This window comes from Symphodus melops (assembly GCF_947650265.1).
Source record: "Symphodus melops genome assembly, chromosome: 17".
Lineage (NCBI taxonomy): Eukaryota > Metazoa > Chordata > Actinopteri > Labriformes > Labridae > Symphodus > Symphodus melops.
Genome location: NC_136707.1, coordinates 17,400,483 through 17,415,380, shown reverse-complemented (window position 1 = coordinate 17,415,380; position 14,898 = coordinate 17,400,483). Strand labels below are relative to the sequence as shown.

The 14,898-nt window shown below is 44.7% G+C and overlaps 1 protein-coding gene across 6 annotated transcripts in view; it reads left to right on the top strand.

Annotated features, from left to right (window-relative positions):
• Positions 1-14,898, top strand: part of dnm2a (dynamin 2a) — a 28,230-nt gene that overhangs the window by 8,277 nt on the left and 5,055 nt on the right. For 2 of the 6 annotated variants that reach the window (XM_079365559.1, XM_079365557.1), the window contains exons 5-19: positions 120-218; positions 293-453; positions 551-693; positions 1,691-1,826; positions 1,959-2,026; positions 2,619-2,757; positions 4,817-4,903; positions 6,163-6,233; positions 8,224-8,275; positions 9,335-9,346; positions 11,437-11,547; positions 13,324-13,433; positions 13,554-13,665; positions 13,847-14,011; positions 14,599-14,822. In XM_079365559.1, coding sequence (XP_079221685.1) covers positions 120-218; positions 293-453; positions 551-693; positions 1,691-1,826; positions 1,959-2,026; positions 2,619-2,757; positions 4,817-4,903; positions 6,163-6,233; positions 8,224-8,275; positions 9,335-9,346; positions 11,437-11,547; positions 13,324-13,433; positions 13,554-13,665; positions 13,847-14,011; positions 14,599-14,822 — 1,690 coding nt within the window. Of the gene's footprint in view, positions 1-119; positions 219-292; positions 454-550; positions 694-1,690; positions 1,827-1,958; positions 2,033-2,618; positions 2,758-3,505; positions 3,645-4,816; positions 4,904-6,162; positions 6,234-7,090; positions 7,309-8,223; positions 8,276-9,334; positions 9,347-11,436; positions 11,548-13,323; positions 13,434-13,553; positions 13,666-13,846; positions 14,012-14,598; positions 14,823-14,898 lie in introns of those variants that run through there. The other 4 variants (XM_079365561.1, XM_079365562.1, XM_079365558.1 and 1 more) reach the window with 4 other exon arrangements.

Genomic DNA, 14,898 nt, shown 5'->3' with positions numbered 1-14,898 from the left:
ATGCGGTTTTAAGGAAAGTGTATGTTCTGATATTATTATTCAGATAGGATAACACCATTAGTTATGTGAGGTAAAAGTAGTTTTGAATTAAAACAGTTGCACACTTTCACTTTGTGCAGGTATGAGAACTATTGGAGTTCTAACAAAACTGGACCTGATGGACGAAGGGACGGACGCAAAGGACATCCTGGAAAATAAACTTTTGCCACTTCGCAGAGGTGAGAATTTACACACGCACAGCATTACAGGCTGTTTTTGGTCTGAGAGTGACACTCTGTGCCGGTGTGTGCAGGCTACATCGGTGTGGTGAACCGCAGTCAGAAAGACATCGACGGGAGGAAGGACATCCGCGCTGCACTGGCTGCAGAGAGAAAGTTCTTCCTGTCCCACCCTGCCTACAGACACATCGCAGAGCGTATGGGCACACCCCACCTACAAAAGTTACTCAACCAGGTCTGGTCATTCTGGATAAACATAGTAAAATATGACCTCCTGTCCACCATCGCATTGATCCTCTGAAATGAACGGAACTTTCTCTCCTCCGTCTTAGCAATTAACCAACCACATCCGGGACACCCTGCCCGGTCTGCGCAGTAAGCTGCAGAGTCAGCTCCTCTCCCTGGAGAAAGAGGTGGAGGAGTACAAGAACTTCCGCCCGGATGATCCGACACGCAAGACCAAGGCCTTGTTGCAGTGAGTGTGCATGAAGGTTTCCCCCCCATCCCGTCTTTCTTCCTGCATCTTATCCCAGCTCCCCCTATCCCATTTCCAAGCTCAGCACAGTTTAGCACATGACTGTTCCGTCAACAGCCCGTGTCTGCTGAAGATTTCTGCCTGTTTTTTTTCTTACCACGCTATGACAAGTTAAGTTAAGGTCCTTGTAATAAAGTAATAAGTAAGTTCTTTCACCTGCTTTTTGTAAACATCATGATGAGCACGGTCTTTTTACCTGCTCTTTTGTAATGTTAACAGACAGAGGAAGGTCCTTTACCTGCTTTGTGTAAAGTGTCTTAAGATAACACTTGTTGTCAATTGATGCTAAACAAATAAAGATTGAGATTTAAGATTGATATGATACATTTCATTTCAACCTGCCATTCAGACTTTACAACAGCTTGGTTAATGGAAAGCCTAATGATGAAAACAATGGGGCCTGTTTGAATCAAAGCAAGCCACTAACTGTAACATACAGATATTTTTTATTTAGGTGTGAAGAGCTGCACACGTCTTACATTTGAAAGTGAAGAGTGCTATTATGCACAGCCTCATTATTGCAGCGAGTGGCCATCACGTATCCAACAAAATCCTGACTTTGTTACCTTGTGTTGCAGCACCTTTTCCTTCTTTGCTGTTTTATATTCAGTTCATTCGCAGCTGCAAAACCATTTACATCTGAGTCCCACTTCATCAGTCCAAACACACAACAATCTCTTTTCTTTCATTCAGCGCACGTCTGCGTCAGGATCTGACTGCACAAAACGTTGACGTCTCCCAAATGTTGTAATGAACCTGCCGATGACAGGCGTGCCTAACGTGTCGATAGTGTTTACTTCAGATCCCTGATTATTACCGCTGTACACTCACATACCTGTAGCACGCACAGATGAAACGCATTCGTCCACACGACGTGCTCCTGCTGTGGATACCAGAAGATTATTCTCACTGTCTGCTTGATTTTTGTGCCCATCAGAATGGTGCAGCAGTTCGGTGTGGACTTTGAGAAGTGCATCGAGGGCTCAGGGGACCAAGTGGACACCAACGAACTGTCAGGAGGCGCCAAAATCAACCGCATCTTCCACGAACGCTTCCCATTCGAGCTGGTCAAGGTGAGTGTGCCACGGAGAGAATGTGCAGTATGTTTAACATTTGTGTTCATGTGAGATTCTTTGTCTTTACGGGAGCACTGTCCCATTTTTTTATCTCTTTTTTTTCCCACCCCCTTCCATTTTGTCTCACAGATCGTGTTTGACGAAAAGGAGCTACGGCGAGAAATCAGTCACGCAATCAAGAACGTCCACGGTGTCAGGCAAGTGTGGAGCTGTGACCAAAAAACAAGAAAAGCACAACGAGACCTTCTCACAGAGCACCGAGAGAGATCAATAGACTGTAGAAGTCTGCTTTTGTCTCAACTATTGTTTCACTTTTCTCAAATCATCGAGCCTGTTCTTTGTTCTACGACTAAACTTTGAACAATCGAGTCCCGCGAACAACAGAGTAAAAAAAAAAAATCCATTTCAAAGACGGGTATTCAGATAAGTGTTTTTGTTGTGTATTTCCTCTTTTCTACTTCTCCTCACCGTTCCTCCATTCCTCGTATCTCCTCCCTGCATCATCACCCATCTTTGTCGTCTGTGTTAACAATGCCATGTTTATCTCCTCTGTTAAACCTCACCAGTGGTTTTGTTTTAAATGACATTTACAACTGGCCTCCCTTCGTCTTGTAGCCCCGTTTTCGCTGTCACTTTATTTGAAGTGTTTGTTTATGACCGGAGACCACCTCAGCCACCTATTTGTCTTACGTGCACCTCATCGTCTCTTTTCATCTGTTATTAGCCTATGTGTGTGTTAACCGTCCCATCTGTCTGCGGCTGTGCCTCTGTCTCTCTGTGCATCCTCAGAACGGGGCTGTTCACTCCAGACCTGGCGTTTGAGGCCATCGTGAAAAAGCAGATCGTTAAGCTGAAAACGCCCTGTCTCAAATGTATCGATCTGGTCATTCAGGAGCTCATCAACACAGTCAGGCAGTGCTCCAACAAGGTATTGCGGGTGTCCGGCATCTCCCGACCCAGCCAAGGCATGGGGGCAAGGGGCAACCATGGGTGTAGCAGAGGGTACGCTGACACAGAGTGTTAGCCAGCAGATTCCTCAAAGTATCTGGAAAAATCTCAACTGGTCAGTTTAGTTGTAGTATTTAAAAAAAAAAAAAAAAAAAAAGGCTCTGTTCAGTTTGCCCTCAGCCGAGCCCAGCCCTGTTAGCCCTGTGTGCGGGCAGTGCTGTCGTGTTGTGGAGTGTTGTGACGGTGGACGTGTCGCCGTAGATACACGAGATGTTTCAATGACTGTCTGAGCATCTCTGGTTTCTCCTGGACAAGCTGCAGGTCTCACAGCTCAGTACTTACAGCCGGTCAGAAAAGAAGTGTTGCTAAAATTAGAATTTGATCAGGTTGGAGGTGACTTTCACGTTGACTCCTTTTTTTTATTTTTTTAATTGACTTACTGTAAGAGAAACTGGCTTGTCAGGGAAGAAGCTGTGACAAACCTGTGGCTTGTCCGTTACACTGTTTGATTTGTCTGTCAACAACTAGAAATGACTAACTGAACAAAGTCTTTCTTTCTTTCTTTCTTTCTTTCTTTCTTTCTTTCTTTCTTTCTTTCTTTCTTTCTTTCTTTCTTTCTTTCTTTCTTTCTTTCTTTCCTTTTCTTTTCTTTTTCTATCTCCCCCCCTCCCGTCTCTTCCTCTCTTTGTCCCCAACACAAAATGCAATCTGGCCCCATGACCGTTCAGGACGGGGCTCTTCACCCCTGACCTGGCTTTCGAGGCGATAGTCAAAAAGCAGATCCTCAAACTCAAAGAACCCAGCCTCAAATGCGTGGACCTTGTGGTGTCCGAGCTCACCGCACTCGTCATGAAGTGTGCCGTTAAGGTAACCAGAGACACAAGCGCTCGGGCGATGGCATGAAAAGAGAAGGGATTGCCTTTCTTTTTTTTCTCTAAATGCCTACCACTGTCATCCAGTTAAATGGTCACCAAGTGAAAATCCCTTTCCATCCCATTACATTACCGTTGTCAGTGCTCAGATATGTGTATTGTCCCATCACTGCTCCCCTCTCACTACAGAAACTCCATACACTTCAGTTTGAGCAGTGACGTTAAATTGTAAGCCCAATTTGAAATGTCCACCAGCCCGCACCAGTCTGCTGTTGATTTTAGCATCCTCTCATTTAAGGATTTAATTTGCACTCCCTCCCTCTCTCCCCGCCCCTCTTCCTCTGGCATTCTTGGCCCGGCTACGCTCCCCTGCCGACCCGCCCATGGCGAACTGTCAACTTGCTATCTACTGAGCTCGGTGGAAAGCAGGTGATGTCACCGGGAGGAAGGATAGGAATAATCAGAGGGCTCTTTGCACCTTGCACCTTGCACCTTGAATGGAGTGTTTCCATAGCAACAGTGCTCCACCGCCATCTTGTGGAAAGAGGACGGCCTTGCACTCATTAAAATCAGCTGACAGGCGCTCTGAAATCTAGCCATCCTCATCCTCCGCCTTGCAGGTTTACCTCTGCCTCAGCGCATCCTGTCACCCCCCCCCCCCCCCCCCCCCCCCCCCCCCCCCCCACACACACACACACACACACATATTCAGTCTTCACTAATCGAGTCCGAGATGACGCTCTTGAAATGTCGTGGAAATATTAGAAATGGCAAAATTTGTTTACAACATGAAATGTGTCTGGTGATACTTTAATTTCGCCTTGCAGGACTGAGGAAAGTGCAAGCTCACATTACTACCCCATTAGTTCGGCATTGATGAGGTCATCTCTGGCTGATAGTAATGACCACTTTGCAGAACAGACAGTCATGTCGAGTTTAATGTCTGAACGTGTGTGAGTGTCCTTTTGGTTGTTTGGATCCACGTGGCACTAAAATGTCACTTGACTATCTCTTTCCGTTTGCTTTGTCCTTCACTTACTCTCACTTTTCAATCCTGTTTCTCTCTGATTCTTATTGGTAAGTCTCACTAAGACGAGCTCACATGTCAGTGTGTGATTGTGGGTGTCTCCATTCAGTGCTGCAGTAGTGCATTCTGTTGCTTTTCAGCTCAATTCCTACCCCAGACTGAGAGAGGAGACTGAGAGGATCGTGACCTCCCATGTCAGAGAAAGAGAAGGGAAGACCAAGGACCAGGTGAGTCGCTCTAGTTTCAATTCAACAGACCAGAGCTTTTTAAGCAAGTAAGCTATGTACATTGTTGATGTTTATTATTGGCCATTTTTAGACTGTTCCTTAACTAAACTCAGCCGTCACACGGCCGTAAGATCTACCCAGTAAGCTGTAAAATGCTTAGTTTAACTTTGGTTACACGTTACTGCTTAGTCAATACAAAAATGAGTCATAATGTATTGTCTTTAAAGGGGACATATTTTATCCCTATTTTTCACTTATTCAAACCGTTCCCTGTGATCTGAATAAAACACCTCTTGCTGTGCTTTGCTCAAAATACAACATGAATCAAGCACCAGAGAAGGTTTGTGACCTTGTAGAAACGAGCTCTCTCAGAACGCTCCGTTTTGGTGTGTGTCTCTTTAAATGCAATGAGCCCCCCCAGAGTTTTCCCAGTAGACATTACTCCTCTGTATTTAGAATAAAAATGGTGTACCAAGTTTTGCTCTAGGCGGGAGGTGGAGGCAATGGTTGGAGATACCAGGAGAGAGGATCTTTTTTTTTTTTTTACTAGAATCCCACTGTGATGTCACAAGGAAAGCAAATTTGAAAGCATCTTTCTCCGTGTTGTAAGACTGATGCAGACCACTAACAAAGGACTGGATTGATTTATTTCAGATGTTGTGGGTCTACAGACACTCAGGTTACCCAAATAAATGTTCCAAGACACTGTCAAAGTGGATTTTTTGTAATATGTCCCCTTTAAACCTTTTTGAGGACGGATCATCCGCATAAAGGTTTTGAAAACTCAGCACTTCAAAGGAATTTGAGAATAAGAATGAAAATACATTTTACAAACTTAACAGCTTGCCCTGCTCAGTCACTGATGAACAAATGTTTGTTCGGACTTATTACTTCATTGAGGCATGATGGTCTTATACACGTTATATCTTTACTATATCAATGCTAAGTATAACAATGCATCATGGTAGAGAAGCAGCCATAGTGGGATTTATTCATCTTGTTTGAGTTCCTCAGGAGTCTGGAAAACCCTTTTATTTTTTTATTCAAAGATTGAATAAAAAATGATTAGATTCGAACATGTAACACAATCCTTCCTCTGAACCCCAACACATCTACATCGATAATATCGCTGTGATATACAGTGTGGCTAAAGCTATGCATACATTTAGAAGGAGATGTTTTTGTTCAGTGAGCTCTCTGTATGTCGTGTTAAATTGAGATCTCTCCGTTCTAATCATGATTTTCCGCCTCTCATTCAGGTTCTGCTGCTGATTGACATTGAACTGTCCTACATCAACACCAACCATGAGGACTTCATAGGCTTTGCTAAGTACGCACCCCTCCCCTCTCAAACCTGTCCTAGCCTTAGCGGGTAACCCTCGTCTCACCTCAGGCATTATGACTGCGATTAACTCCTTGCTGCATGTTGTGAGGGGGAACACTTGCGATTCTGTTCGGTCTCTGCAGTTCTCAGCCATTCGTGCACATGAAACCGAGCTGTCGTCTGAGATGTTCGACAGAATCGCTGCCACTGAATCGGAGTGTTTCCTTTAATGACATGCTGTGAGCAGTGGTGCGTCAGTGTGATGTAGCATGCCAATTAGTGATCCAGCCACTTCAGAACAAGCGTGTCCCTTTTTAGGGGACGTGGATTCCACAGGGATCGAGGTTGTACTAGTTGCCCCCCTCTCCCCCCTGCTTGCCACATCCCACCCTCCCTCTCCAAACCAAGTCATTCAAGTGTGTTTAATTGCTTGACAAATGAACTTTCTGTCTGCTGTTGGCTGTCTGAACGTCAGTATGAAGCCTGCAGCGACAGACCGAGCCATTTGAATGTTTTACTGCTATTAACTCTGACTGCACTGAACTGATTTGCACACCTCAGGCCTCTTGTAGTCTTTTTTTTTTTTGTCGTGCATCTGCTTGAGGATCAGAGGTCATGGTTGAATTCACATGGTCCCTGGTGTAGCACTCACAGTAACATGTAGTCGAGTGGGGCTGCCCTCCTCTGTGTGGGTCGTGCTGTTGAACCATTAACAAGACAAGCCCCCATTTGTGTGTGTGTGTGTGTGTGTGTGTGTGTGTGTGTGAAGGTTTATTGCCTAGCCACAGCATGGCCAGTAGATTGCTGTAATGCGTTGGAAGTCAGCGGGGCCTGTTTAACGGTTCTCATGACGTCACTTTCAGTCTTGACTACAGAAGGCTGGATGATGGTAGCTCCCCGCCGGGGTACAGCAACAACAGGTGGGCTAAAAGAAAGGATGTAGGATTGTGTGTATGGTATGTGTGTGAGAGTTCGACACTTTTATGTCCAAATTCCTCAAAAAAACCCACGTCCATCTTCAGGTATGTGCACAGCAGTCTAATAGTTTAAACAACACCTTTTCTCAGTCAGGAGTTATAGCAATGACGGAAGTCCTTAGCGGGAAGTGAAGACAATGTTCTGGTGATCTTTTTTATTAATTTGTTTTTATTTTTTGTCTGTTTTGATTGTTGCGTGTGTTCAGAGTTAGACAGGAAGGTCAGGGCTTTAATGCCCAGCTCCTGCAGCCACATGTTGAAGTGTCATTGGACGAGACACTATAAACCTTGGTTTGCTTCTGAGTGGCCTAGCCAGCAGTGTGCATGCACATTAATGGGACCAGTGAAAACAGACGGGCACTTAAAGTAGCAGCCTCGGCCATCAGTGTGTGAAGGGGTGAAATGTGACTAGAATCTTTTTTTCTTTTTTGGATGGACTTGTGAGATGTTCAGTATATGAAGGGACTTTAGCTCATTTTCTGCTGTTATGTAACTGCAGATTTGAAAAGAAAAGTCTTGAGTAGGGCCGGGAGTCTTTGGGAGACTCACGGCTGGATTAGATTTTTATTCTTGGCGTCACGATTCGATTCAGAATCTATTTCCGATTCAAAACGATCCATGGATTCAAAGTCTGTTTTTGACTTGGCACATACTTCAGTATCTACTCTAGTCATCTGTGAGACTGGCTGAACTTCTCGCTGCTTCTTTTTCATTCTACTGAATTAAAGAGCTAGCCTGCGCACTTAGCAGGGAGTGACTGATTGGCCCAAGAAACAAACGTAATTTTTGGATGTTACAAATCTATTGAAAGTTTGTCATCGCCTGATACATACAGAACCGGATCACTGGATTATTTTTCTCGCTCGCCAGAAGGCTTTAAAACATAATTACAGGAAATGAATGGAGAGTCAGGGAGCATTCGTCACACCACATTTTGTTTTAAGTGTGTTTATTTGGAATAGTTTCAGAGTGACATTCTCCACATTAACTCTTTCTTGTCCATCTTTGTGTAACGACAGCGCTCAACAGAGGAACACAGCTGCAAACAAGAAGAGGGCCATACCCAACCAGGTAGGAAATCTTCCAGATCTCCCCCGACTGATACCTCCCATCACAAGACAACCTGAATAAATACCTCCCTCCCTCCCCTTAGCCATGATTTATCCAAGAGCCTTTAATCTAGATCTACATGTTCCTGTTAGAAATACCCGACACTGTACTTCATTATAACTACTCTTCCCCACTTGTCATCATCAACTCCCTGATCTTTGTCCATGATGTTATAAAGCGGGTCCTCTTTCTGTCCGACTGATGTTTCGTCACGTTTGCTGGATGTCATTTGTGTTTTTCAGAGTCTTTAAAAAAAAAAAAAAAAAAGGATTTATGAGGATACAGGTGCTGATCTGGATGTAAAGATCACAGATTGAGTGAAGGGGGGGGGGGGTGCATTAGTGAACCCAAAGAAGACCCTGCTTCCCCCACCTTTTCTGAAACACCACTTTATTTCCATGGCTATTATTAATTGCCGTCTGCATGTAACCCAGGCATGTTGTTCCACCGACAACGCAACAAACGCTCCCATCGTTTTTGTTGATTGACTTGTTGCTCCCCCCCCATTAACACACCAGCATTTTGATGTTTTGTAATTCAGAATGTGCATGGGACTGGCAGCTATCAACTGAGCACCGAATATGACATAACCAAGTGTTGATGTTCTTGAAGTAATTCTAATTGCATGTAACTCTCTTGCTCTGTCTCTCTCTCTCTCTCTCTCTCTCTCTCTCTCTCTCTCTCTCTCTCTCTCTCTCTCTCTCTCTCTCTCTCTCTCTCTCTCTCTCCTGACTGTCTTCCTCTGTCCTCTTCTGGTTGCCTCATGATTCTTGCTCTCTTTTTTCCCCCCCCTGCTGCTCCCTTGGACTCTTCCATTCTCACTTGTCACCTTTTGAATTCTCTCCTCTTTCTCTCCTTCTGACTCTCCCTTTTGATACCTTCCTTCCCTTCTCCTTCCTCTGACCTTCGCTCACCTCTGCTTGCTTGCCTTCTCATTTCTTTTGGCCTTGATTTTTTTTTTTATACTGTCCCCCTCCTTCCCTTTGCTTTAATTTTCCCCTACCCTTCTTATTACCGCAGGGTGAGATTCTGGTAAGTACCCCACAGATTTAAACCACGCCCTGCCAGGGGGCAGCAGGGGTAAGACCGCATAGAAGAACTGAGGCCATCACATACAGGTCAGCCTTTATGATTAGGGTGGAGGAGACAAAGGAGCTGTGAGATAACGGGAGTTAATACTTGTCACCACATGAAGTTGTTTTACCCCTCTGCAGCTTGGCGGACTCGAAGAGGTCCATGAGGAAAAGGTAGAGTCTCACGGCTGATATAATGGATCATTGTAGCTTTAGCACACAGTTACCAGTAATTTGGAACTGTCTCTCGAGTTAAACACAGCGCATCTAATTTGGTCTCAAGACTGTAATTGTCTTTTAATTGTGCACATCTGGGTCGCTACTAACATTTTACCCTTTGTCCACTGAAACCATTTTCTGAGATGTTTTCACCCCCCCCCCCCCCACACACACACACACACACACACACACTTTATGAGACAGTGCGGTATAAAGTGCCACAAAGAGAGACTTGGGGAATCTTCCACCACTGACTGTGGACGCCATCAGTTCTCGTGTCTTCAGGTTCTTACCTCTGCTGCCGCCTCAGCACAGTGGACTCAAAAGTTTGCCTTGTGAGAATCGTCCTCAACGCCACCGGGGGCCATAAAAGAGGGAGGGAGGGGGGAGCGAGGAAATCAGTAACACACAGTAGAGTACTTTTATTTTATTTTTTTCCGATTTTTCCTTTTTTATTTGTCTTTTCATTCATCTCGATTCAAACGACTAACCGACTGTCGTGATATTTGTCTGTTGTGATTCCTTTAATGTCTTCTGTACTAAAAAGAAGTCTCTAAGTGGTTCTTCTTGATTCAGAACCAATCTAAAGGTCACAGCTTTGGGACGTGTTTTAATGATGAAATCAAAAATGTACGCCAACTTTGTTTTTAACACTTCATACATTTTAAAATTGGCATGTAATCACTTTTGTTTCTTGGAATCTTTTTTTTTTTTTTTTTTAATCACAAATATACCGGTAATCATACATCTTTACTAACTCATCTGCACCACGTACACTGACTACTTTAAAGTCATATAGAAAACTAAAGGTGCTCATATCTCATATCTGTTTCCTCTGTACGGAGGTGAACTTGGTCACCCTCTTTAGCACAGTGTGTCATGACCTCCTCTCCCATGTTTGTGCTTTTTTGACTCATGGAAGCTTTTTAATTTTTCATCGTTGTCATAACTCACTCTGGTCCCCCAATGGATGGAGAGGGAGTTTTAAAGCAGACCTGAAGCCTTGATCACTCCGAGCTTTACTTATTATAGGAGCACACCTTTTACATACAGTGAAGCCCCCCACACCCTTAACTTCTTCCTATATGGAGAGACATTACAGCTTAAAAGGCTCCTCAATAAAACGCACCGTTTATACTCGGCTCGGTCTCGCGTGTCCGCTCCCTCTCCATCTTAAAATATGACGTTTGCTGTTTAGATTTCAGCCCCTTCATGTTTCTCTCCTGAGTTTTTAACCTTTTTCATCGCAACTTATTTCTCGCCCTACTCACTTCTCCCCCTCTTTATATCGAATGAAGTGTGTCCACACTGCTCTGTGTGTCCCCTACCAACTTAACTCCACTAACCCTGCTTTATGTTTTTTTTTAACACCCAGCACATAGGTTAGCTTTTACTGACCCACTGACACTAACATACCACCGCCGACCTACGATCCCTGACTCTGTATTGAAGGTAGCTCGGTCTGGACACCATCTGGACCGCTTTGTTGCTTTGAGGGTTTCTAGTCTGCTGACTGAAAACATCACACACGTATCCATACAGCACACAGTGTTCTGTGCTGACTGTGTATTTCTAGAAAACACAAGAACCAAAACTGAATGTGAAGGTAAAAAGACAAACCTATTTTCAGTTATGGAGCAGGTAAGGACTTCAGATTTTATTAGTGTCAATGACATCCCGGTATGATTGTGGAAACATGAGTGCAACCTTCGTGTCACCAGTGAATAAGCCTGATTGATGAAGATGTTTTCCTCCATCCTCCTGGTACCCCCCTCCCTTCTTCTCTCCCTACCACCCTTCCTTTTTTTTGCTGCTTCTTCACCTGCACAGGTGATCCGAAAAGGCTGGTTAACCATCAACATCAGCATCATGAAGGGAGGCTCCAAAGAGTACTGGTTTGTCTTGACTGCGGAGAACCTGTCCTGGTACAAAGATGAGGAGGTGAGAGGACTTTCTGTTCCCGTGCTGTGTGTGTGTTTTTTCTTTTTTTTCTAACCCTGGACACACAGCGATGCAGCGATCTGAGAGGATGCAGCGTGGCTTTAGACTTCATCAGCCCTCTGCGTTTTGGATGTGTAGCTGTCCCAGCCCAGCCTAACCAATGTGCAGACTACTGTTCAACTGTAGCCTGATGAACAGGTAGTCTGAACACTGGGCAGGCGGGGGAGGTGAGGAGGACTCTGATGGGGGGAAAGACCATGAGGTCACTTCAGCTCCAGGTCGCTGACCTAGGAGAGGAGGACAAAGGACACAGAAAGCAAACATTACCTCTCTGGAATGATTTCACACATTAGAAATAGAAATTGTCGCTTTATCCAGACCCATACTGCTTAGATATTATAATCTTAAAATGTGTAATCGTTTTAACATGAGAATCAAATCTTTTTAAAGTTTTGATTTCCACCATCTCAAGTCAAATAAACGGACACGGTTCAGCTGCTGCAGCGAAATAAGCCCAAGTGTGTGAACCACCAGGGAACTCTACACTTCACTGATATCATAGACCTTTCCAAAAGTTGAAATACAAAAACGTGTCAGTGTACTGATAGTTGCAGTTTGAATATTTAAAAAAAAAAAAAAGTGCTTCGACAGCTTTTTTTAATCACTCACCAAATGATCTTCTTCCAAAAGGCTGCAGTTGTGTCCGCTCTCCGTGCGGCTATAAAAGAAAAAGACCCCTTCAAAGATACTTCCACAAAACACGGCTAAAAGACCAACTGTAGTGCCACACAGCCTCAGTCCCTCCAAGCGACAGCCGCGAACGAGCCGTTTGGTATCGATCGCCTTGTGCGAAAAAGCAAAAGAAACAGAAAGAGAGCGTGAGAGGGAGGACGGTGGAGGCAAACTGACGTGGCAGGCGGGCTGAAATGTTCCAGCCGGGATCTGACTTTGGAATTTGCAGGAAATCGTACTGGGTTACGGGGGCCGGAGGGGGGTTGGGGGGGGGGTGTGCATGTGTGTAGACGCTGGACCATGAATGCATCAGGTTTTTAAAGAGCAAATGTTGAGGGTGATATCTGTATCATATGATATGTTCCTTCATGTTTTGTTTTTTTTGTGTTTGTTTGTCTCTGCACGTGCAGAAGTATTGCAACCTTAGTGTGTGTGTGTGTTTAAGTGTGTGTGTGTGTGTGTGTGTGTGTGTGTGTGTGTGTGTGTGTGTGTGTGTGTGTGGTGGGGGCTGGGGGATTGTGTGGAGCTGAGGGTGATGTAACTGTTGGGCCCGCGCCACTCTCTGTGTTAGTGCAGACATAAATGCTTCCAGATGTCTCTGCTGAAAGCTGGCACCCCCCCCCCCCCCCCCCCACACACACACACACACACACACACACCCACACCCCAAAGAACTCCTTCATGCTCCTCCTTCTCCTCCTGCTTCTCCTCAGCACACATTTCTCCGTCTCACCAGCCTGCTGGTGGTCCACACGGAGATTAGGCATTCCATCATATCTGCTCAATAGCGGAGAAGTGTTAGCGCTGCTGTCCTTTTTTTTTTTTTTTTTTTTTTTTTTTTTTTTTTTTTTTTATAAATCTTGGTATTAAAAAATATAAAATGCTCCATTATGACTGTTTCTGTGTCTGACTTTTATTTCATTTCATTTATTTGAAGTACATTGCTCAACAACATTTCTGTAAATGTGCCGGTGTTAGTCCGGGCAGGCTCATTTTTAACTGTCGTCAGTTCTGCTACATTTCCACGTTTCTGTCTCATTACAGGAGAAGGAAAAGAAGTACATGCTCCCGCTGGATAACCTGAAGATCAGAGATGTTGAAAAAGGATTCATGTCCACAAAGCACATCTTTGCAATCTTCAACACAGAACAGAGGTCAGCGTTGTGGCCTTCAGCCAAGTCGTGTGAAATGATTCGTACTGTACTAATGTTCTTTGTGTGTATGCTTGTCCTTGGGTTCTGTTAAACAAGCATCTTTGTTCACCTTTTCTATAGGAATGTGTACAAGGATCTTCGCCAAGTAGAGCTGGCTTGTGATTCCCAAGAGGATGTGGACAGCTGGAAAGCCTCATTCCTAAGGGCAGGCGTTTATCCAGAGAAGGACCAGGTATGTGTGTGGGACTTAAATAGTGATTCCAATCAGCCTTCTTATTTCCACACTTGTCTTAATTAATACAAACAATCTTCATTTTTCTCTTAGGATCAATAAAGTATCTAAATACTACTAAAACGTCATGAATGTCTTAGAAAATATTTGTTCTTCCTCTTTGTTTGTTGGACATCGACAGGTGGATAATGAAGACGCTGCCCCTGCAGACACGTTCTCCATGGACCCTCAGCTGGAGCGGCAGGTGGAAACCATCCGCAACCTGGTCGACTCATACATCGGCATCATCAACAAATCCACCAGAGACCTCGTGCCCAAGACCATCATGCATCTCATGATCAACAGTGTAAGTCCAACAGATGACAGACGCACTCCAGGAACAAACAAAAGAGTGTGTGCACACTCCAACACAGACCCCAAACAAAAGGTCATCTTAGTCTCTGGCCTTCGAGTTCCTGAGAGGAGTTTAAAAGGGATCATGAAACAGACTGAATCTGTACCTGCGCACGCCTCTCAGTCTTTATTCTATGTAGTGTTTTACACACACTTAAACACACACCCACAAACTCACACACTTAAAACACACACGCACACACACACTTACACACACAAACACACTCTCTCTCACACACACACACACACACTCACACACTTAAACACACTTACACACACAAACACACTCTCTCACACACACACTTACACACTTAAACACACTCACACACTCAAACACACTTAAACACACAGTCATTGTGCAGGGAGCTGCACCTTCACTTGGGTGTTTGATACTGAAGTTTGGGATCAAAAGGCTTCAGTGTAAAGATATATTTTTAAACCCGTAGATCATTTCACTTTTGGCCTCTGGTGCTACTACCTGCGTCTCCACGTGTTTAATGTAAACAAAGCCGTTGTTGGATGACTCCTCACTTCCCTCAGGCGAAGGATTTCATCCACTCAGAGCTGCTGGCCTACCTCTACTCGTCCGGAGACCAGAACAGCCTGATGGAGGAGTCAGCCGACCAGGCCCAGCGAAGAGACGAAATGCTGCGCATGTACCACGCGCTCAAGGAGGCGCTGCACATCATCGGTGACATCAGTACAAGCACCATCTCCACCCCAGTGCCCCCACCTGTCAACGACACCTGGATGCAAGAGGCCAGGTGAGAGAAGGTTCCAGATAAGCTTCAAGTCTTACAGCTGGGAAATACAGAATCGAGTGGCCCCTCCTGTTTCCTC